The 23,368-nt window shown below is 39.4% G+C and overlaps 2 protein-coding genes across 2 annotated transcripts in view; both read left to right on the plus strand.

Moving 5' to 3' along the window:
- Nucleotides 1-2,530: 2,530 nt before the first annotated feature.
- Nucleotides 2,531-15,503, plus strand: LOC135072562 (glycogen phosphorylase). The gene is made up of 9 exons (XM_063966521.1): nucleotides 2,531-3,081; nucleotides 3,283-3,514; nucleotides 7,447-7,631; nucleotides 8,882-8,993; nucleotides 9,105-10,222; nucleotides 10,299-10,406; nucleotides 10,497-10,675; nucleotides 11,237-11,438; nucleotides 13,593-15,503. The coding sequence occupies exons 1-9, from the start codon at nucleotides 2,842-2,844 to the stop codon at nucleotides 13,740-13,742; spliced, it is 2,526 nt and encodes an 841-aa protein (XP_063822591.1). The 5' UTR covers nucleotides 2,531-2,841; the 3' UTR covers nucleotides 13,743-15,503.
- A 485-nt stretch (nucleotides 15,504-15,988) lies between these two features.
- Nucleotides 15,989-23,368, plus strand: part of LOC135072566 (cell adhesion molecule Dscam1) — a 70,548-nt gene continuing 63,168 nt past the window's right edge. The window contains exons 1-2 of the mRNA XM_063966528.1: nucleotides 15,989-16,089; nucleotides 21,602-21,740. Coding sequence (XP_063822598.1) covers nucleotides 21,695-21,740 — 46 coding nt within the window. The 5' untranslated portion in view covers nucleotides 15,989-16,089; nucleotides 21,602-21,694. The remainder of the gene's footprint in view (nucleotides 16,090-21,601; nucleotides 21,741-23,368) is intronic.

Consider the following 23,368-nt stretch of genomic DNA (forward strand, 5'->3'; position numbering starts at 1 on the left):
GTTATCACATTATCTGCACCATGTATCAGCTTTGTGTACGTTAGCTGGCATATAAAACTATAGGTAGAGGTGTACATAATGGATCTGCAATAATGTGTGGCAATAGGACTCGGAAACGTGGCCTCTCAATATAGGCCTTATAAATAAGCTCAAAATTGCACAACGTGCTATAGAGAGGGCTATGCTCGGTGTTTCTTTACAAGATCGAATCAGAAATGAGGAGGAGATCCGTAAACGAACCAAAGTCGTTAGCCCGTCATAGCCCAACGGATTAGCAAGCTAAAGTGACAATGGGCAGGGCACATAGTACGCAAAACTAAAGGCCGATGGGGCAACAAGGTTCTGGAGTGGAGGCCACGTACCGGAAAGCGCAGCGTAGGACGTCCACCCACAAGGTGGACCTCATAAAGGTAGCAGGAAGGCGCTGGATGCAGGGCAACACCAAGCGGCCATTGTGGAAATCATTGGGGGAGGCCTATGTTCAGCAGTGGACGTTCTATGGTTGAAATGATGATGGATGATGAATAATGTGTAGAAGAGGGTTACGGATATTTCCATTTATGATGGAATTATTTGACTAACTGAATGGAGAGCCATAAAAATGTATTGTTTACTATATGGGTTGAAACCTTTACTGAACCCACTACCTACTGTAATCGATTATGACAGTCAAAATGATTTAAGAATCTATTCAGGACTACTCTAAAAAGTTAAAAAATCTTTCATAACCATTGAAGTCAAGGGTTCTTGCTTGAAGACTTTTTTTAATCATGTATTTCGGTATTATAAGTGCCAAGAAGTAGGTATATACCTAGGTAAAGGGTTGATATCTACCTAATCTATCTTACACGATAACCAGTAGACCAGTAGTGAATATTATAATGACAATAAAAACAACTTAGACTACCTAGTACCTACAAATTTACCTTCTAGTTTGAAAGGTTTTAGCGTGAAATGAGGTAATAGGGGGCTGTAGTAAGTTAGATTAGGTATATGTATCTATTAATAATTACTTTAAGTGCATTAAAATCAATAATGAATAAATAAAAATATTTAAAATTTTGCATGTCCATTACTCGCTTCGCCGCGCGTGCCCGCAAAAAGTATTTATGTCGTAATGTTAGGCACCATAGGTACTTACGACTACATAAGGTTTGACCGCTACAGTTTGCAACAGTAGCCAGAAAAAAAATAAAAAAGATTTTTCTCCATACAAATTTTCTTGTCATATTTTTTTTAAGCATGAAAGGCTCGTTTTATCGAAAAATGTATAATGACAAATGTTGATCAGCATTCAAAATGCTATCCAAAACAATTTTTGTTTCGGTGAAATTATGACTTTCGATCGTATGTCCACCTAATTTTAAAATCAAACTACTGTGGGGCGGGCAGTTTATCAGTATGGGCATGTATGGGAGTGCGCACACTACGCCGATTCGATTTGGCTGATTCTTCATACAATTTAAAATCGGGCACAACAGACTATCGACCAACTAAAAAGCAAAGCCTACTCTAAAAAAGATCTAACAGAAAAGAACACAAGAATAGAAAACTGATTTCAATAAATTATAATTTTGGTTGCATTGTAATTGAAAAAAGTAGTTTAAGTTGACAAAATAGTGACGTCACTTGCTTGTATTGCCATACAAAATGTCATTGTCAGCGCCCTCCTGCAAATGACATTTTAGTGTTTTCCAACGTGTCAAAAATCGGAACCAACGGTTCAGCAGTGTAGGACATTTATAGTCTTCATCTTTTTTGGGGTGATGTATGGTTTATTTAATCCCCAGGCTCACAAAATATGTAGACTATATTTTGCCTAGGCCGACTGGCCAACTACCACCAAAATAATGTAAATTAATGAAATGCCGTAAAAAAGGTACCCGTTTAGATTTTTTTAGATTATTACCACAGAATAATAATAAGTACTACGTACAGAAGTTTTACTTCGCGAAGGTATTTAAAAAAATGTATGCTCAATGTCATTAACAATATGGTGTAATTTAGCCTGTCTCAAGAATCAAGCACCATTTTGATGACAAACGTCAGTGATCGGCACTGCGCCGAAGCTATAGGGCTGACTTCGATAAAATGATGTGACGTGAGGTGCCAAACTGCGGAAAATGGCGGAGGAAATACATGATTTAGCATGAATTATCATGAATAATATTAACTACTTATTTACCTCTCAGTGTCTTGAGGCAACTTAAAAAAGTACATTCTGTGTTTTTATTATTATTTAGGCAGTTAAATACTGCACAGTATTTAGTACAGCTTACCATTTTCTTTATTTTCTTCCATCTTACACAAGAATACGCGTGCGTGAGTCAATGTTCGCTCGTATGTGAGGCCTTGTCGAATAGTATCCTGTAGGTGGGCCATCGTGCGTGTTTTGTTTTCGATGTAAACTCGCGGAGATGAACAGGCCTGTTATTACATAAAATACTGAGACTGGTATTCATACACAAAACTACTACAAAGTAGTTTTTATTTATTAGGATTGCCACACCAATCAGCTGGAAGCTGTCAACGTCAAAATTGTCAAATTCGCCGACAAAATGTCAAATTAATTCGTTCTACTGACCGTATTTTTGTCTATTTATGAGTCAAAATAAGCCTGAAAATACCTTTAGCAGACTTTTGGGGTAGATTTCCTCCGTTTTGGGCCGTTGGCTACCACGAAAGATCTGTCGCCGCTGAATAGAATCCAGTTTTATTTGCCTACATAGTAGTATACAGCTTTGACCTTGTCAAGGTGACCGACACTCAGTTGAAATTGCCTTCAGGGTTGATATCGTCAACCGGCTGCACGGGTTTTGATCGCTGAATTAACAAGTCAAAATGAGCGTACAATCAGATTCTGAGAAGCGCAAGCAGATCTCCGTAAGGGGTATCGTAGCCGTGGAAAATGTGGGCGAGGTGAAGAAGGCTTTCAACCGCCACGTTCATTACACCTTGGTGAAGGACAGGAATGTCGCGACGCCACGGGACTACTACTTCGCGTTGGCGCACACCGTCCGGGACCACCTTGTTTCCCGCTGGATCCGTACTCAACAGTACTACTATGAAAAGGACCCTAAGGTAAGAATATTTATTAAAGTTAGTTAAAAATTCTCGTTTGATTGACAGTAAAACCTTTGATTTGATGATAAGAAAATACTTTTATAGCATGTAGGTAGTCAGTACCATGTAACTTATTTTAATTGAATAAAAAGCAATTTAAGCTGATATCCTTTTCTAAGTAAAACACTTGAAAGTTACATGAATATTTTATTTTGACAGCGTGTGTACTATCTGTCCCTTGAATATTACATGGGGCGGTCCCTACAAAATACCATGATCAATCTCGGTATCCAAGGCACTGTGGATGAAGCACTATACCAATTGGGTCTGGATATTGAAGAGTTGGAGGAACTGGAGGAAGATGCTGGTCTGGGTAACGGAGGCCTGGGGCGTCTTGCCGCTTGCTTCCTTGATTCTATGGCTACTTTAGGGCTGGCTGCCTACGGATATGGTAAGTAGTACAAAACATTTTGTGTCCAGATTTATTTTTTATTTTTGAGTGCAACAAACTGCCGGCTACATGTTTATGAGCAAAACATAATGGGATGTAAATTGTTTACTGAGAGAAACAATAAAAATACCTAAGTACACCACAGAAATAGTTGACATTAACTAGTGGCAAGTATAAACTAATTGAGGCAGTTGACAACACCGTTGTTGGCATTAAGCCAGTTATAAATGTGTAGGCACGCTATATGGGATATCTCAAAATTGTTTTTTTTATGTTGGCTACAGATGGGCAACTGTAATGATTATGTTCTTGTTTTGTTACTATTAATTGATTAAGTTAAGTTAAATTCCTATTCTAAGTATCAATTAATCAAATTTTCTTAAAATTTGTTTTCATCATGAAGATACTGCACAAATAAAGCAGTAGAGTACATTTCACATTATAATGTATTGCTTACAGTGCAGCTTAGCAAAATTATAATTAATTATCCTCCTATTGTAGATGTTACTATTGTATCCCTAACTGAACTAGAAAACATCTTATTTATTGTCACTTTGACTTGAATCTGCCTGAGGTCATTTTGATTAAAGTTGAAACTGGCTATGATGGCACCAATAGATCTTGTTTTATATTCGCGAAATACAAAGTATCCTACTAAATTGAGCCCAATGAGGAAGATGAGTGTAATTATTTTATAATGTAAAAAGATGAAACATAAAATATAAAAAATATTAGTGAAAGAATTTTTTCGATATCTCAAAAACTGAATTTTCTATGGGCATTCAAAGTTGGATGTTTTAAAAATCAAATCGCACTTGACCGTTTAGCGCGTGACGTCACACCGCCCGTTACCTCCGCCGGGATGGCATTGCTCCTTCGCGCGCTCATAGACTCGTACAGTCATTTCGAGTTTTATAGAATTATGGAGTAAAAAATACCATGCAGATATTGTATAGTAACCCTTTTATACTAATACAATGGTTAGTGCCCCAGAAAATTACTTTTAAAGCTAAGAAAAGCTGATAAATACATAAATGGTGTAAGTTAACGGAAAGTGAGAAAGCGTTATCTACAAAAACCAGTCGATATTATTGCAAAGATCATTTTAATGCGAGTACCTACCTAAAGACAAAACACCTACTATTGTATATTTTTCATTACAAATTTTTTATAAAGTATTTTAGTGACATTTTATTTGAAACAGTAGACAAAAAATAGAGAAACAAAACACGAGGCACGCACGCAGATGGGTTACTTAAAAAGTAAATTGAATCCTTTGAAACTTTAAAGACAATAAGACAATACTAAAAACTCTCTACCTACTTTAGCCCTTGTTATTGACTATGTTTTATGGTGGTAAAATAATGTTGTCGCTTCTTTGAGTTATCGATAAAAATCTATACGAACAAAATGTATTAACACATACTTTTCATTCTTGTGACAATCCGCCTGTAGAAGTCAAAGAGATAATAATACTCTAGAATAGAGTTATCGTCATCATCATCGTCATCTCAGCCACAGGACGTCCACTGCTGAACATAGCCTCCTTCAATAACTTCCACATAATATCGTACAGCTGGTAGAGGCCTGCATCCAGCGCCTCCCTGCTATCTTTATCAGGTCGTCGGTCCACCTTGTGGGTGGACGTCCTACGCTGTGTTTTCCGGTACGTGGCCTCCACTCCAGAACCTTTCTGCCTGGGGCAGAGCTGCGGCAGGTTATACAGAAAACTAAGGAAGGAGTATAACTTGCCACTATGCTTGATGTTCGTGGAATATGAGAAGAAGGCCTTTGATTCGATCGAGACTTGGGCAGTGCTGCAGTCTCTCCAGCGGTGCCATATTAATTATCGCTACCGTTGCTGACGATAGTGTGATCATGGCACTCATGGCAGAGTTGCTGGAAGACCTCGGCACAATGCTCAAAGTCCTTAATCGAATATATCGGAATAGGTAGGCATTCGGATGAATACGAACAAAATGAAGCTTATGTCGAACTGCGATCTACTCAGTTTCGTTTCGGAGCTTGATTCTCGAGATTGTTGACAAGTATTGTCTACCTTAGACAAACGATTAATAGCCCGACGAATTAGCAAGCTGAAATGGCAATGGGCAGCTAGGGCACGTAGCGTAGTACGCCGAATAGAGTTATCTAAATAAGCAATAGAAATAAAGACGAGAGATACGAAGATTCAAGTAGAACAGAAAAAGAAAGACGTAACAGACTCAAACTATAAAAATCAGGAAAAACGTTGACGACCCTCGATAGAGTTAGAAACCAGTTTTAACTGTGACAAAACAGACTGTACCTTACTTCCGATCGTACACTGATTCCATAGAAAGTTACAAAGTGTATACTAATAACTTTTTAAAGTGAACAAAAAAAATCATCAAGCCCGATGGACTGATCTTTGTGTCAGATGGTTATGGTGGTAGTACTACTGACACATATATTTTTGATACTGCCTTGTATAGTTCACATCTTTGACTTTAATAATAGCTGAGATTCAACTTGCACAACAGTTTTGGTTTCCTCCAATAGCACGCTACTTCGGTACAAGCGGGATCTTCACTACGTCTATACATAATTATAACCTTAAAACCAATTAATGCCATTGTATGTTTGCATTCTTCATTGCTTGCTGCACAAACTCCGCATTCCAGATTTTCCAATTTATTCGTTATCTTCAGCACAAACAAATGTACAATGATATGCCGTAGCTCTAACTTTGTGTTCAGGTGTAGTATAACTCTTGTTTTTACTGTACACTGCGGATATAGTCTTTTCAAATGAACTTACCCTACGAGTATTACATTATGTCCATAATTCGATAGTTGGATAGTTAGTCTATAACACGACTGGACGTGATCGTCCAACTCTGTAAAAATAAAATATTAAGACATAACGTTGCTAAATTATTGATGGGTATTATTTTTTATCGATAACCCACAGCAATCTGACTGACAGCACTAGTACTTTTACTTTTAAACTAGATAGAACTTTTATAATCTACCTCAAATACTACAAAAAGCGTAAATACTAAATACTCAATTATTTATTGCATCCATAATAATAGGTTCACTTACCTTGCAAGTTTTAGCCCTTGGATTTCTGCAATAATATAGGTACTTTGCATGTTTTCTGAAAGTATCCGCAACCATAAGTAAATCTACTTTCGGAAGATTATTTGGTTGGCATCAGATACGGTTAATATAAATAAAAAATGTATCGAAATGAACGAAAATAAGTTTACAGAGCGCAGCTAGCACCCGCGCCGCCCGTCCGTCGTTGCCCAACGAGCGGTGTGACGTCACCGCCCGTATTCCAGGGGTGCTATCAGTTTTCGCGCGTTCCCATATTGATTTGCTTATAAAATATTCAATTTTCGTGATATCAACAAAATTTTTTCACAGTTAGTCTTATTTTAGCTTAAAGTTTTTGTTAGGGCTGAAAAAGGGGAATAAATTTTGATTTACATCTTCCTCATTTCAATTAAGATACATTATGATTTTGATACATACAAGATTTGCTTAGTTATTTCTGCTATGAACTAGTTGAGATACACTTGGCAACATGAATGGATCTATTATGTAGGTGTAACTTCACTAGTTTTAACAATTAAAATTGTTATTCTTATTCCATTACTCAGTGCCATGGTAGATTAGCATTTTCAACAATTTATTGATGTTTGAATATTCATTTTATGTTAAACTGCTTATAATAGCCAAATTTCCAAATTTAGTTGTAGATAGCCAATACGACTGCACATAATTTGAATGGTTAGCACAATACTAAGCAAAAAGCAAGTAACTAATATACCAGACAAAAATGTTGTTAAATTTAGCTATCTCCTGTGCCTTAATATAGAATAGACCATATAATATTGCCGCATTAATTGTTAATTTTATTTACGAATTTCCTTGTATAATCAGGTATTCGTTACGAGTACGGAATATTCGCGCAGAAGATCGAAAATGGTGAGCAACAAGAGGAGCCTGACGACTGGCTGCGTTATGGCAACCCTTGGGAAAAAGCGCGCCCGGAATTCATGCTCCCGGTCAACTTCTACGGGCGAGTCGTAGACACGCCCCAGGGGAAGAAGTGGGTCGACACCCAGGTAAATAAAACTACCAACTTATTCTTGCTACCAGTCATTATTAAAAGTTTCTACATGCGTAAACAGAGATTTCGTAAGAATTAATTGGAATAATTTGGCTTTAATTGATAAATTAGAGTGTCATTAATTCTCAAGTACATAAGAAACGCGAACGTTTTTACTAGCATAGCAACAGCAACTACTTAGCCAAGTCTTACAAAATAAATTAATTGTGAGACCAAGCCAACCCTTTAGTATGGTGGATGGATAAAATGCATTGTAATATTTCCATAGATACAGGTATAAATGGCGATTTTCGGCATTGCGAATCATTTTCGACCCCGCGACCGCTGGTTTCGTAGCCCGGAGTACGCGACCACTAGGCTAGGGGGATAGATGCATCAACATACCTAATTAATTCAATCTCATCTTATAACGTGTTATTCTAGAGCCGGATGACAAATGTTTTACTGTGGTTTACTATAAGCTTTTCGTTCTAAACGTGATGTCAATGACATTTGATAAGTACTGCTTATTTATATGCTTGTAAGATAAATATAGATAGCCCATTCAGAGAAAATGTGATCGGCATGTTTATCTAACTAAAACGTTATTCTAATTAGAAGATTATCATCTTCATTAATATTTATTGCTTTATAATAAGTTTTATCGATTGTGTACAATAATAATTTCTTATCCATTTAATTTTTAACTATTGTTTTTCGCACTTTTTTCTCAATAATCTTCGTGTTTTCTACATAAATTAATAACCGGTAGAGATCGCGTAAAATAAATGCTATTCACATATTTTGGATAGTACCCAACGCCTACTAAAATAAATGATGATTTCATCCCGAGAAATTTCTGGTTAGATAGTACCGACCACCTATAGGCGCAATAAATGTTGGACTATATTCTTATCTCGAAACAAAAGGCATAGGTCGCGTATCATTCACGCACATTAAGGGCACGTGAAGTAGGTACTTTACGTAAACTCTTTTAGCCAATTACTATTCATTGAAACCTGGTTTTAAAATATCGAAATGTCACGTGACATGATCAACTGGCTAAATTAATGATCTTAGCGATAGTATTACTCACATTGATTGGTCGCGTGAGCGGGGCGTGACCCGTCCATGCGAAAACGGTAAACAAATACACTGACGGGATATATGCACGTCACTTGGCAATGTAACATGCTATACATTGCAAAAACAATTACACGTGTGTGGTGCAATGCTTTTGATTTTTGATTGATGATATTTTAACAGGTGGTGTTTGCTATGCCCTACGATAACCCCATTCCTGGATATAACAACAACGTGGTGAACACTCTGCGTCTTTGGTCCGCCAAGAGTCCCATTGACTTCAATTTGAAATTCTGTGAGTAACCAAAGATTTATTTACGATCATTCAGTCCAATAAATGTTATCAACTATCACCGATTGAACGAATTATTAGCCATCTGTTCCAATAATTTTGTTTTATTTTCAGTTAACTCCGGTGACTACATTCAAGCTGTGCTAGACCGTAACGTCGCTGAGAACATTTCTAGAGTCCTCTACCCCAATGACAACTTCTTTGAAGGCAAAGAGCTGCGTCTGCGCCAGGAGTACTTCATGTGCGCCGCCACTCTCCAGGATATCATCAGGAGATACAAAGCATCCAAATTCGGCAGCCGGGAGGCCGTCAGGACCACCTTCGACACTCTGCCTGAGAAAGTCGCCATCCAGCTGAACGACACCCACCCCGCCCTGGCGATTCCTGAACTGCTGAGAATCCTCATCGACATTGAAAAAGTGTCGTTCGACGAAGCCTGGTACTTGGTCAACAAGTGTTGCGCGTACACCAACCACACCGTCCTCCCCGAGGCGCTGGAGAGGTGGCCGTGCTCCATGTTGGAGAACTGCCTGCCCAGGCACATGGAGCTGATCTACCACATCAACTTCCTGCATCTTCAGGAGGTCCAGAAGCGCTTCCCTGGCGACATGGATCGCATGCGCCGCATGTCCCTGATCGAAGAGGAGGGCGAGAAACGCGTGAACATGGCGCACCTCTGCATCGTCGGCTCGCACGCCGTCAACGGTGTGGCCGCCATCCACTCCGATATCCTGAAGGCCACCATATTCCGCGACTTCTTCGAGATGTGGCCCGAGAAGTTCCAGAACAAGACCAACGGCATCACCCCTCGTCGCTGGATCCTGCTCTGCAACCCTGGCCTGTCTGACCTGATTTGCGAAAAAATCGGCGACGAGTGGACCGTGCATCTGGAGAAGCTGCAGGGACTGAAGCGCTGGGCCAAGGATCCGGCCTTCCAGCGCGCCGTCATGAAGGTGAAGCAGGAGAACAAGCTGCGCCTCGCGTCTCTCATCGAGCGCGACACGGGCGTCAAGATCAACCCCGCTTCCATGTTCGACGTGCAGGTGAAGCGCATCCACGAGTACAAGCGCCAGCTGCTGAACATCCTGCACGTGATCACGCTGTACAACAGAATCAAGCGCGACCCGTCCGCTCCTATCACGCCGAGGACTGTCATGATCGGAGGAAAAGCCGCTCCCGGTTATTACATCGCTAAGCAGATGATCGCTTTGGCGTGCGCTGTGGGCAATACCGTAAGTGAAAAACATGTTGTTTACTATTACGATTCTATTAATAGATTATATTCTAAAAATATTTATTTTTTTATAGGTAAACAACGACCCAGACGTCGGCGATAAGTTGAAACTTATTTTCTTGGAGAACTACCGCGTCACCTTGGCCGAGCGGATCATGCCGGCGGCTGACCTCAGTGAGCAGGTTTGTACTTTAGACAACTTTATTTACGGTTTAGGAATACACGTTTGACTCGCCTGATCGCCTGCTATATGACTAATGATATTTTTGCAGATTTCGACTGCCGGTACGGAGGCCTCTGGTACTGGCAACATGAAGTTCATGTTGAACGGAGCCCTGACCATCGGCACCATGGACGGCGCCAACGTCGAGATGGCAGAAGAAGCCGGAGAGGACAACTTGTTCATCTTCGGCATGCGGGTCGATGATGTTGAGGCATTGAAGCGCAAAGGGTAACTTGGAAACTCAATAATGACATTGAAATAACTGAAAATCTGAGGAAAGCTAAAAGGGAATAGGATTGTTTAAATTCACCGTGAAACAATTGATGCACTTTTTCTAAAATTATCAAAACATGAATCTCGCGTAGATTTAATATAGTACAGTACAAGCCTGTGACGTCACTATTTAGCTAAACTAAATTTTATGTGATAAATAGAAACTACAGTACATAGGATATGAAGTACATAGAGTTTTTAGAACTAGTTAGAATGAAGAAGTTGTGTTTTTTTGTATAAGTTGTGTGTAGAAATTATTGATACGCAATTACTATAATCCGGGCGTTTTCAAGGCGAGAGTGAAAAGGCACTTACAGGGCATATATGTACCATCCTAGACTGCATCTCACTTAACACCAGGTGCGATTGCGGTCAAATACCTGCCTTGTCTAGCATAAAAAAAAAGTCATATCTATGTTTTAACGAGCGTATGTATATCTGTCAGATACAACGTCGTACGTACGTACGATATTACTCCATCAAATACCTATGTTATAAAAAGCGTATACCTCACAGATACAACGCGTACGAGTACTACGAGCGCAACCCTGAACTTCGTCAGTGCGTGGAGCAGATCCGCAGCGGGTTCTTCTCCCCCGGCGAGCCCGGCAAGTTCGCGCACCTGGCCGACGTGCTGCTGCAGCACGACCGCTTCCTGCACCTGGCCGACTACGACGCCTACATGGAGGCGCAGCAGAAGGTCTCCGACGTCTACCAGGTACTGTATGGCCAGTGAGGATTGACTTGCACTGGAGGGAAGTCGATCCTTCGACGCTTACTTACGCGTAGCGTCTTTCGAACGCCTAAGCGGTGTCGCACCAACGCCAGCGCGCGCTGAACTATAAATATTGGCGTCGCGGCGATGATGAGCCAGCGCCGCGCCCTAAACTAGCGTCTTTAGAGCGACGGCGACGCTCGAAAGACGCTAGTGTGGGTGGTCTTTTGTTCTTCTCATTATTTTCGTTGCGGATCCAATGTGCAGTGTAAGACAAACATGACCTTCATGGGTTGGATTTTTATTAGCGGTCGAGCTGTAAATCCTGGCTCCACAGGAGTTGCAGCGGTGGGAACGAGAGGTGGGAAAAGTCTCGTACCAGGTACTGTGATGCTAAGAGCCCAGATCTTCGTCAGTGCGTGGAGCAGATCCGCAGCGGGTTCTTCTCGCCCGGCGAGCCCGGCAAGTTCGCGCACCTGGCCGACGTGCTGCTGCAGCACGACCGCTTCCTGCACCTGGCCGACTACGACGCCTACATGGAGGCGCAGCAGAAGGTCTCCGACGTCTACCAGGTACTGTTCATCCAATGGGCATGCGCGTATATAGCGGGGAGAATGGTCTGGTGCCCCCGTGCCCCCCTCAGGATGTTGGCTACTGATTTAGAGATGGTATTTGATAGTACTAACTTATGTGCTACGATACTAATAGCACGTGACATGACATGTCAGGGGCCCAGACCCCCCCTGAAAAAGAACCCTAGGTACGCCAATGACAATGGGTTTGCACTGGAGGAAGTCGATCCTCTATGGTCCCCTCACCACGTAGCGCCGCGTCGACCTGGCCGACTACGACGCCTACATGCAGGTGCAGCAGAAGGTCTCCGACGTCTACCAGGTACTGTATGTCCAGGGAGCATCGGCTTGCACTGGAGGAAGTCGATCCTCCATGGACCCCTCACCACGTAGCGCCGCGTCGACCTGGCCGACTACGACGCCTACATGCAGGCGCAGCAGAAGGTCTCCGACGTCTACCAGGTACTGTATGTCCAGGGAGCATCGGCTTGCACTGGAGGAAGTCGATCCTCCATGGACCCCTCACCACGTAGCGCCGCGTCGACCTGGCCGACTACGACGCCTACATGCAGGTGCAGCAGAAGGTCTCCGACGTCTACCAGGTACTGTATGTCCAGGGAGCATCGGCTTGCACTGGAGGAAGTCGATCCTCCATGGACCCCTCACCACGTAGCGCCGCGTCGACCTGGCCGACTACGACGCCTACATGCAGGCGCAGCAGAAGGTCTCCGACGTCTACCAGGTACTGTATGTCCAGGGAGCATCGGCTTGCACTGGAGGAAGTCGATCCTCCATGGACCCCTCACCACGTAGCGCCGCGTCGACCTGGCCGACTACGACGTCTACATGGAGGCGCAGCAGAAGGTCTCCGACGTCTACCAGATGCTGTTCATCCAATGGGTTTACTGGAGGGAAGTCGATCCTTCATGGACCCCCCACGTTAGCGTCTTTAGAGAATCTACTTCTTGCTAGCGTTTACACAGCGTCGGCGCGGTGCACCAACTCTTAAAACTAAATAACACGTCGCGGCGATGATGAACCAGCGCTTTACCAACCGCCCTAGCAACTTTTATCATAGGTTCTTCTGATCAATTTTGTTTTAGGTCCAATGACAGTATTATTTTCCTTCGGGACAAACTTGACTTCATTGGTTGCGTTTTATTGGCGGTCAAGCTGTAGATCCAGAGTTGCAGCGATAGGAACGAGAAGTGGGTATAGTCCCGTTACCAGGTTCTATCTGGCGGCTGCATCTCGCATTGCTACGAGCGCCTAGCGAGTCGGGTATTTACGAGATCTTTCTAATTTTCTTCCAATTGATTTCGTTCAGTTCGGCTCACTAGTTGAGATGAACTTTTATTTGATTAGAATGCCAGAACTAGTAGACCTGCCTCCTGCATACAGTGTGCATCAGGTCACTATGTTAGGTCAATTTTCATTCAAAACAACGACCTACACATATACACTACATCACATATACATTCATTCAAAAGTGATCGCAGTGTTGTAACGGATCATACCCGTAATGATTTGTTCAATGTTACTCGTGTGTCGTTACACCCAGTATTTACAAAACCTTATTCCCCAGGATCAAGCGAAGTGGGCCGAGATGGTGATCGAGAACATCGCGTCCTCCGGCAAGTTCTCATCCGACCGCACCATCGCCGAGTACGCGCGCGAGATCTGGGGCATGGAGCCCACGTGGGAGAAGCTCCCCGACCCCCACCAGGTCGCCTAAACTGGCTAGTATTCCGACCTCTATTCCAACACCTTAAAGGATGTTATCCTGTGCAGTATATTCACAATAGGGTAGTTGACACATTAGTCAATTGACTTACTTTTTATGAGCTGTCAAAACGCGATTGGCCATATTTGTATGGAAAACCGAATTGTGACGTCACCAGTTACAGACTATTTGTATGGAAAACCGAACTGTGACGTCACGAGTTACAGACTAACAATTTATCGATCTAAAAACTACTTAAAATCGAATTAACTAGCTCGGTTTTCAGGGATAGATTGAAATGTATTTTTAAAGAAGCGGTGACTTGGAATTGTTGGTTATCAGTGTCAACTACCCAATTAACAACAGTCTAATACCGTTTGAAATTATAAACTAAGATGAAAGTGGTCTATTATAATGGAATTAGTATAAAGAAGATTATTATTAGATATTAAGAGTTTGTCTTCTTCTCTTTAGTAGTTAGATAAATTGTGAACTTATTGGACCGCTTTCTCTGTCGTCAAATGTTCTTCGTCAAGGTCGGAACCTGAGTTAATTGAAAGATTGTATCTGGTAGAAGTGTTGCTTGTTTGTTGCCAACATGTTTGCTTTAACATCAATACCTAACCCAATATTGTTACGATACTATGACCCATTTTTTATCGCATAAATATTTTGTACTTAAGCACTTATTTACTGCTTATAATGACTCTTCAAAACAATTCCAATGAATGACTGAGATCATTGAGAAATGAGATCATTGAGAAAATACACAGAAAGTAACACTTCTATGGAGGAAAAACAATTTGGTTGAATTCCTTCATCACAGAAGATGGGATTTAAGTAAGTATTCGTTAATTTCAAAAAATACTGTTGAGTAGAATATCGAGTATTTAGATGCTTTATTGAAGTTGAGTAAAGTATATTGTGCGTTGATTGTGTACGTTATTCTATTAATGTTAACACTGAGATTATGTATGTTGAGTATAACTTATAGGTGCTTGTTATTTATTTATTTATTTTGTGCCCTTTTCCACTCTAATCTATCTTTAGTATTGCAACTATTTCTTGATGTCGTTGTACTAAAGTATTTAATACTTTATTAATAAATAATAGTAGTGTACTAATTTGCCACACGTTTAATCTACTTACGATAATGCATAATATAGTCATTGGCGTAGTACACCCGCGAAATTAACATCAATAACACAATTTATTTTAATTTTAAGTATTTCTAATATTTATGTAATACTTTCTACAAAACGGTGTATTATTTATTTTTTATACATATTTTAAACGGATACTGAGATATAACATAGATTTATTTATGTGTATTTAATAAAATTATATTACCTACTCACCTGTTTTTATAAAAGTCAAGCCTATTTACACAAATAAAGTATGCTTAAAATTGACAGCTATTATTGTTTTAGTGAGTAGCTTTTAGTTAAAAATACACATTTGTTCCTGTAGATTGGATGTTAGGGGTATTATATTGAATAGTCAGTAAGAAAAGAAATGAATTTGTTTTTGTGCCATATTTACCCTCTGATGGTGTATGTAAACTTTTTCTGGCGGACTAATGTCTGCCAGTTAGGTTAAACCAATCGCCATTTTGTTAAAGAAAAAAATATGGAAATAGAAAAAGATTTTAAAACTGTTTAATTTTTCTATATGATTGATTATATTTAGTTTTTCTTACTAAATACTGCCATAAAATTGTTATATCATTTACTATCTTCTACATTATTTTTTAAAATAAACCGTGTACTCTGATATCGTTTTTCAATTATTACTTGTTAAGTTTTCTTCACCATTAAAATGTAAAAAATAATATTTTAGATTTATAATAATTACAATGAAATGAAAATCTACGACGATACAAAGATATAAAAGAAAAAAATATTCAGTCCGAATTGATAAAAACACTAACAATCAACAATACGACTGATTTCAAACTTCCAATACTGCGTTTTTATAGCGAAAGTATCGCTGCTCTGCGACTAGCAAAATCTTTGTTAGGATACAATTAAGGGGCTCAATAGAGCTCTAATGCTTAGAATTCAAGTGCACGAAGACAATTTCCTGCGCGCGCAATCTGCGGATCCTGTTTGGTACTCGGTGATATTCGTACAGGACGAATACGAATCCTTCTACGGGGTCTAGTGAAGAGCACAGCACGATACGTCTATCCTTTTTGCTGCTCGGATGTCATCGGCCGTTCATATCACGGCTATAGTATTACTCACTCCGCGTCTGCACCCCGGACGAGTCGGTCGCCGCCGCTCGTCTTTTCGCGTGTGTTGTGGTTTTAAGTGTGCCTAGTGGAAGCTGCGCTGAACCAACACTCCTCTCTACGCAGGTAAATACCAATTAGACCCTTCTTAATCCGTCCCATTGTACTTTTGTGTCAAAAACATTTTCGCAAACTAACGCCGGCTGAGCGAATGCGCGACCACGATCGATAGCGATGTTGTCTTTCGGAGTGCGGGGTCCTTTGGGTATTTCTACACATTAAAAGCTCTTTCCTGAAAAAAAGGCTTCCTACTCGCGGAAGTAATGAAACTTAATTGATGTTTTATTTTATAGGTACACAAAAGATAAAAAAGTGAAGAAACACAATCGGTAGAGTTGTGCTGCACATGTATGCGATGTAGAGCGCCCGTAATCAGATTTAATGCACATGTTAAAACAGATAACTATAATAATTGAAGGTGAATTGCGATTATGATAATGTCACGTCCATTCAACAATTCTCAGTGTCAGTTGTTAGAGAACGGCCATAATATAAACGCCGGTGGGTGGAGGATATTAGGAAACTGCGGCCGGTCGGATTTCTCAATTTATTGATCTTATACAATTTTACATCTCACGTTTTCGAAAGAATAAACATTGTACCTATGTAGGTAGTTCTTTAATGAAAAAATATAAATTACACTAAATAATGAAGAATTCACATTAGCGCAATAATAAATAAAAAATATTAAATTGTTAGCTTGAGAGCCAATAGATTAGATACCATCTTCGAAAGTAATTTCAGATACAAAAAATACACTTGGACGTGATTTCTTCACTTCAATTGCACCTGCGTACATCCATGTAGAGTCGGAAACTAACGTACTTTTAATGGTAAGTATCATTTGAATGAGTTATTACTACCTTCAAAGAAATAAAGATGATGTATTCCAAGATCGTAGAGTTTGAATATCATTAAACTTTTTTAGAAATAATTTCATCTAAATTCAATAGTAAATTACTTTCACTAATAATCTTTCTTAAATCCTTATAAAGAATGTCAGAATAGAACTTCAACGCTTTTAGACCCACATGTAGCGCTCTACACAGCTTTCGCTACATTATAATGGTAGTAGCGTAGAGCAAGGCTAGGTTACCTAGCTACGGATACGAAAGATATTATTATAGACCTATCTATGCAAAGTAAACCGGAATGCTTGGAAATTAACAGGTCACATTCTATGAATCTTGACATTATTGGACACGTGATTGATGTAGTAGCTACAAGGCACATCTAGATCAATTTTAGATTAACAGGAGTTTTCTATGTTTTCGTAGTTAGTGTAGCTGCGTCGTAAAGGGCGTTTGTAGGGCCATTAATTTTAGGCACCGAGGGCTGTGCCCCGACTCCGGCCCTCGAGCTCATCGACCTTTCCCCATTTACCTATTGCATGCTCAGCAGGGGTGACAAGTCATATAGAACTGCCCTACTTACAGTATTGTGGCGCATTTTATGAATAATGAATTAAAATTACTCGTGATGAATGGACTGCTCGTTTTGCGTAGGTATTAGGGTGGTCCTTATTTTTCGACTTTTGAATTATCCCCGGGGCACTTTCTCATTCGATTATATACCTCTAAATATGAAATTAGCTTTTTTTGTTTTTTTTTTTGGTTAAGATTTAGAGGTCGCTACCAGCTGTCAAAATATTTACAAAAAGCTTTGAAGATCGTAAATCATGGTTTCATAAATGTTTTATTTAAGTGTTTGTATCACATTTTATGTGCAAATGAATATCGCAAAGATAGAATAGACAATCGCTTCTTGTCCCCTTCTCCCCTCAACCCCTCTTCTGTACCGACCATGGTACCGACGCGTCGAGATACTAACAAGTAAACTCTTATATCTTAAAAATAATTGATTCAAATATGTACTTTGTACATAATATCTTAGTTCATTCATAGCAACAACAATAATTTTGTAATATTTTTATTTGGCTTTGGGTTTAAAAATAAATGAATCTAACAAATACAGATTTTGTGTTTTTACTTAAAATTCAAACCTTGGTAGCGACCCCTAAATGTCTTTTAAAATTTTTTAAAAAAATAATGAAAGACTTTCTTATGGTATATATTCAAATTACGTGGTGCCCCGCAAAATATAAGAAAAAAATTTTTTTTCGTAGGAATAAGGACCACCCTAGTAGGTATACTCATAAGGAATACATTGTTGTTGTAGTAAATACAATTCTTTGTTTGCGAATCCATTGATCGACCATCATTATTTAGCAATTTTTGAAGGATATCATTAGATTTTTGGTAGAGTGAGGATACAAAAGTATCTTAATAAATGCGTAAGGTATACATTGGTACCCTGCCTATTGTGACTTCCTAAACGAAATTGTTCCATTCAATGCTTTTCAACGGACGAATTTGTACGTCTGCGACAGGTGCAAAACGTTCAAAAGCAGTCCGGGGAGTTTGAGCAACTCCGCCCACAGGTACAAGGACGACCCTTTTTTGTAATTTTACAAGTTCGGATTTCTTACTTGGATTTGCCATATGGTGCTTATATCAATATTCAAAATATGACTAACTGTAAATATTTCTTGCGAGCTCTCTCCTTTCTATCTGTAGGTAATTTGATTACCAAAGGTGACTTATTTAATTATGTTGCTAATCTCTGTTAGATTTTCACAAGCCCCACTCTCTCTACTATACTGTACTCTTTTATCGTTGCTCTACCTATCATAACGCCCATCGAATACGACTATTTCAGTACAACACTACCCTTGTAGTTCCATAATATGACATTATTTATGGTATGAAAAGAAAAACTAAATGGTATATTTTTAGCTTCTACCTTTAAGAGAAACATTTCTGCTCGACGTCGTAACCTTCGACATGTCGCATGTCTCAGTAGATGTGGGTGTCCAAGACAGCTTCCTGCGTATTAGGGGGATGGGGGGGGCCTGACTTCGGATGAACGGAATTCGCCCGTCTAAACCGGGAGCGGGGGGAACCTCCCAGACGGCCGGGTGCTCGTCGATAGCATGTACTACGAGTATACAATATGTAACAAAAACACCGTCCGATCCGAAAGGGTCATAAAGTAGCTTTAACAACATTACCAAAACAAGTATCAAAATTACGTAATTAATAAAAACAATTTTTTTTATCGATTTTTAAAGTCAATAAGTTTAGCAATGATTTACCCTACAACGGGGAAATTTTCAAAAAGCGTTAACACTCTGTCGGCGCGCGGCTTTTTTTAAGACGCTGGGGGTCATGACCTTATGACGTCGCTACGCGTGCCGGCGCATCTCTACCCCTCCCGCGTACCCTCTACACTGCAGTTCGGATTGCCATGTAAGCTTTTTTATTTTTGTAAATTTTGTATTTATTTTTCATGGGGTATTTTTTTTATAATATTTTATGAAAATTATTACACAAATGGAATCTTAACTCGATACCTATTAACACCTTAATGGATCGGACGGTGTTTCCGTTACACATTGTATACTCTAGTACATACATAGCTGAAGTACGCAGAACGCCGCCCGTTAAGAATTGAAGATTGCATGATATAGCTAGCTCTGCAGAGCTAAGGCCGTGATTGTCGGATGTGGGCACTTACGGCAATAGATCTCTTGTGTTGTGCGATGCATCGTCTAAAGAGAACTTGATCGGGACCAACCAGAACAATATTCTAACTCATTTGTACCTCTTTTGTTCATTTACTTTAGTGCACATAAGGCGGGGTTACTCCCTTACGCCCTTTCCGTATTCTCAAAGCTCTCAGTAGCTATCCCTCATCTAGCATCCCTTCATGAGTGATTGAGTGATTCATAAATATGAAATAGCGATAGAGAGTAGTCCTGCAGATTATTATCCGATGAATCGGATGAACGAATTTTCTATTTTAATAATCTCCGTGATTAATCACAAGTAGAGCTGTGCAAGTCTCACAACGAAACTTGCAGACGCATTGATTTATTTGACGCGCAAGATTTCCATTTCAACATTCTACATTCGGCTAACATAAACGAGCACTCTTGTGAAACCCAAACATGAACGCGTGGCCATTTCTGGATAATGGCGCCAGAAATAACCTTCCGTCGCTCATGCCGGTACTGCGTCCGTACTCCGCGGTATCATAGCGGCCGCAATCTAGAATACATGCATTTGTCGCACTCGCATGCCATCACCTTGGTACAAATAGGCAGGTAGATCCGATAACGAGTACCAGCATAACATAGTAAACTAGTGGAAATTTATAAATAAAGCTCTTCAGTGGATGCGTAAATTCACACAACTCACAAGCAACTCGTACACCAAGTTATTTATTACAGCTCTGATCTTCATCAAATGTAGAGTCGTTTATCACTTAAAAAAGGCAAGTGCTCTTTTTTATTTTTAACCAACGCAAATCATACACGTTATCCTGCGCCATCTATCAAGGTTTCTAATTTATTCGATCTCTTGCCAGACAACTTTAAAACAAGCTTTAATCGGACGCGGTGGCCTTAGCGCATTTGATGTTTGGCGTTAAATGTATCTTACTGATTGGTCAGATGATGTCACTATCATTTGCTTAGCGGTAGATTGTCAAATGTTACACAGTCAGTAGGTAAGGAAACATCCAACATATTCTAGTCGTTTTTGCAATTTTTAAGTATATTTCATTATCTACTAGACCTGTTTATAAAAACATGTAACATTTTTAATGCGCATTTACTGCAGCTACGGGCAGAAACTTACTGATAACATTAAACATTTCTTAAAATTACGAGCTATTTGCCTTCCTAGTATATGAAGGTGTTTATCTTAAATATCATTATGCGCTTGTTTTATATAATATAAAGATAATTATAATTAAATCAAAACATGTAATAAACAGAACTTCGTGTCTAATCTCATTTCTGCTAAACCAATATAACATTGAAATTGATTAAAGAGTCCCCCATTTTTAACGTGCGGTAGGGCTAAACTAACATTGTTGGTACACTCGTAATGAAAGGAGAGGATCGCCCCCTACAATAACGAATATTACATCTGCGCATGGAAGGTATTGTCACGAGCCATATGGATTTCCCTCCGTTACACAGTTTATGTAACAAAACTAAGTAATTAGGTAAAACACTTACTACTGATTATCTCTACAAAAGGCTCCGTAACGTTGATTTAGAATTCGTGACGGTAGATGTGCATTAACCAAAACAAGGGAGTTCCTTGCGTGACGGTGTACACTTCCGCCCCGGACTGGTGGCGGTAAATGGAGTTGTTTGATAAAAAAATTAGTTGTTTCTAGTGCATTGTTCTTTGAACATTTTAATTCCTTCATTCCTTAAAGACAATTGAAAATATGAACGTGCTCTGCTTTACCCTTGATCAACCACAATCTCGCCTAAAGCCTAAAGGCTGCGATGTGATCTATAAATAGAAAGCTCCACATAAAAGCTTATTGTCTTTATTTTTGTATTCGCTCCGGGCTTACAGACTTTTTGGCTTGTATGAATTTGAGAACAGTCTTGAAAAAAGAATTGTTCAATATCTACAATCCTCTTTTACACGACACGTATTTTCTGTCTTTGTATGTTCATTACATAAAGTACTACATTTACTTTTCTTTGTTGCAGATCCGGCTGAGTCCGGCCGCATAGCGGCCCTTTGGATTTTGTTTTTTATTTGTGAGACAAGTGATCAGTGAAGTGCTAAGTGACAAAGTTAACATGGCGTGTATCCCCCTATTTGCCCTCGTGGCACTGATCGCATTGGGTAAGCAAAAATTTGTCTATTTTTAGATTTAGTTTCAATTTTATAATGCTCTTTTAATAGATTTCGATGGTAATCTTAATTGTAACAAAACTACATAGTACAAATATTGAATTACTTATCGAATTTTCCTTCAATACAAGAGGTAATGAAGTCACTCCTTATTACGTTAAGTCTAGAACTCCAGACGATGTCATGAGTTAATTGAGTCTCCACCACGTTATAGTTTAAGTTAAACATGACATAATAACTAGCATACTACCCTCTACTACTCTTATTTTATTAAGAATATACAATATCATGTCGAGTGACGGCGAATGTAGAGCTACTAGAAAGTTTGATATAGGAGGAATCATTTAAAATGCAAGATCAATTTCGTTATAGTTACAAAATAATAATGTATGTCTACCTACTATAGCGGGGAGGTCATAGTTACTAAAAGCCAGTTACTACACTAAATTCATCGAATAGTGCGAACAAGGCTTTAGAGCCGTAGAGCGTCTAGCCAGTAGCTTCTGCTATGGCGGGGAGGTCGCTAGTAGCGTGTCTAGCTACTAGTGCTAGCCAGCGAATAAACACCAGACCGTTGGCCTGGCGCCTGAAGGTCGCGGCCGTGAATGTCTTCGAACCAAAGTTCATGAACTTTACATACGGCAATGTACTAGAAAACCTACGAACGTTTATATTTAGGAATCAATAAATTTATCTTTTGATGTTCAAGGCGTATTCGAATTATTTGCTTCTTTAAAATTATGATGGCGAGAAACAAATAAGGAGACTTAAAATAATGAATTTCTCTAAAAAACAAATACATGGAAAATATCTGTATTTTATTTTATTTTAACGTAGAGTCAAATAAATAACCATCCTACTGAAATACGAATACGGTTCGATTTAACCAATTACAAGCTAAAGGCCTAAATTGGTGGAGTTTTATTTCCGAAGTCTATGTTTAACTCAGCCACAACTTACCCGTTGCCGTATTAGTCATATTTTATTAGTAACGTTTTTATGATGAATCATTCTAATCTCTTTGAAGTGACCTTAGACGAGGGAAATAAATTGCAGCATTCATACAATTTACTTATTGCAGCTGTCTCAAAAACTTCTCAACTTTAATTTAGAACTTAAAAGCTTTATTTATGAGTGCAAGTAGTTCTTCCTATAATTTGCCTTCACTTTGTACCTACCTCTTGTTTTACCTCAATGCAGTACATAATAGATAACATTAGAGACAAAACAACAGTTCTTTGAAGAATTTTTAGAATGCGCGTGCGCTGCTCGGTGCCCTCTTTAAGCGACAAAATTCCAGCGCTTGCAACATCTTTACAAACAAGCGGAGACATCGTTGGATACCATTATCATCACGCAAAACGGCTTATGGTGTAAAAAGAATTTCATAAATGTCCATAGTCCACACAAATATTGTACTTGAAAAACTCGCTGCGGTAACCTGTCAGTTACGGCTAGAGCTTTACGGAGCTTATCATTTTCTTTTAACGATATAATCTTAATAGCTCTCTCATTACCCATTTTATTTAATATTTTTTTACATTTTATTTAGGTATATTTTTATCGCTAAAACAAAAAACTAAACTTTTTCATGCACAATGTGGTTTAAATGGCCAATA

This window comes from Ostrinia nubilalis, chromosome 6, assembly GCF_963855985.1.
Source record: "Ostrinia nubilalis chromosome 6, ilOstNubi1.1, whole genome shotgun sequence".
NCBI lineage: Eukaryota > Metazoa > Arthropoda > Insecta > Lepidoptera > Crambidae > Ostrinia > Ostrinia nubilalis.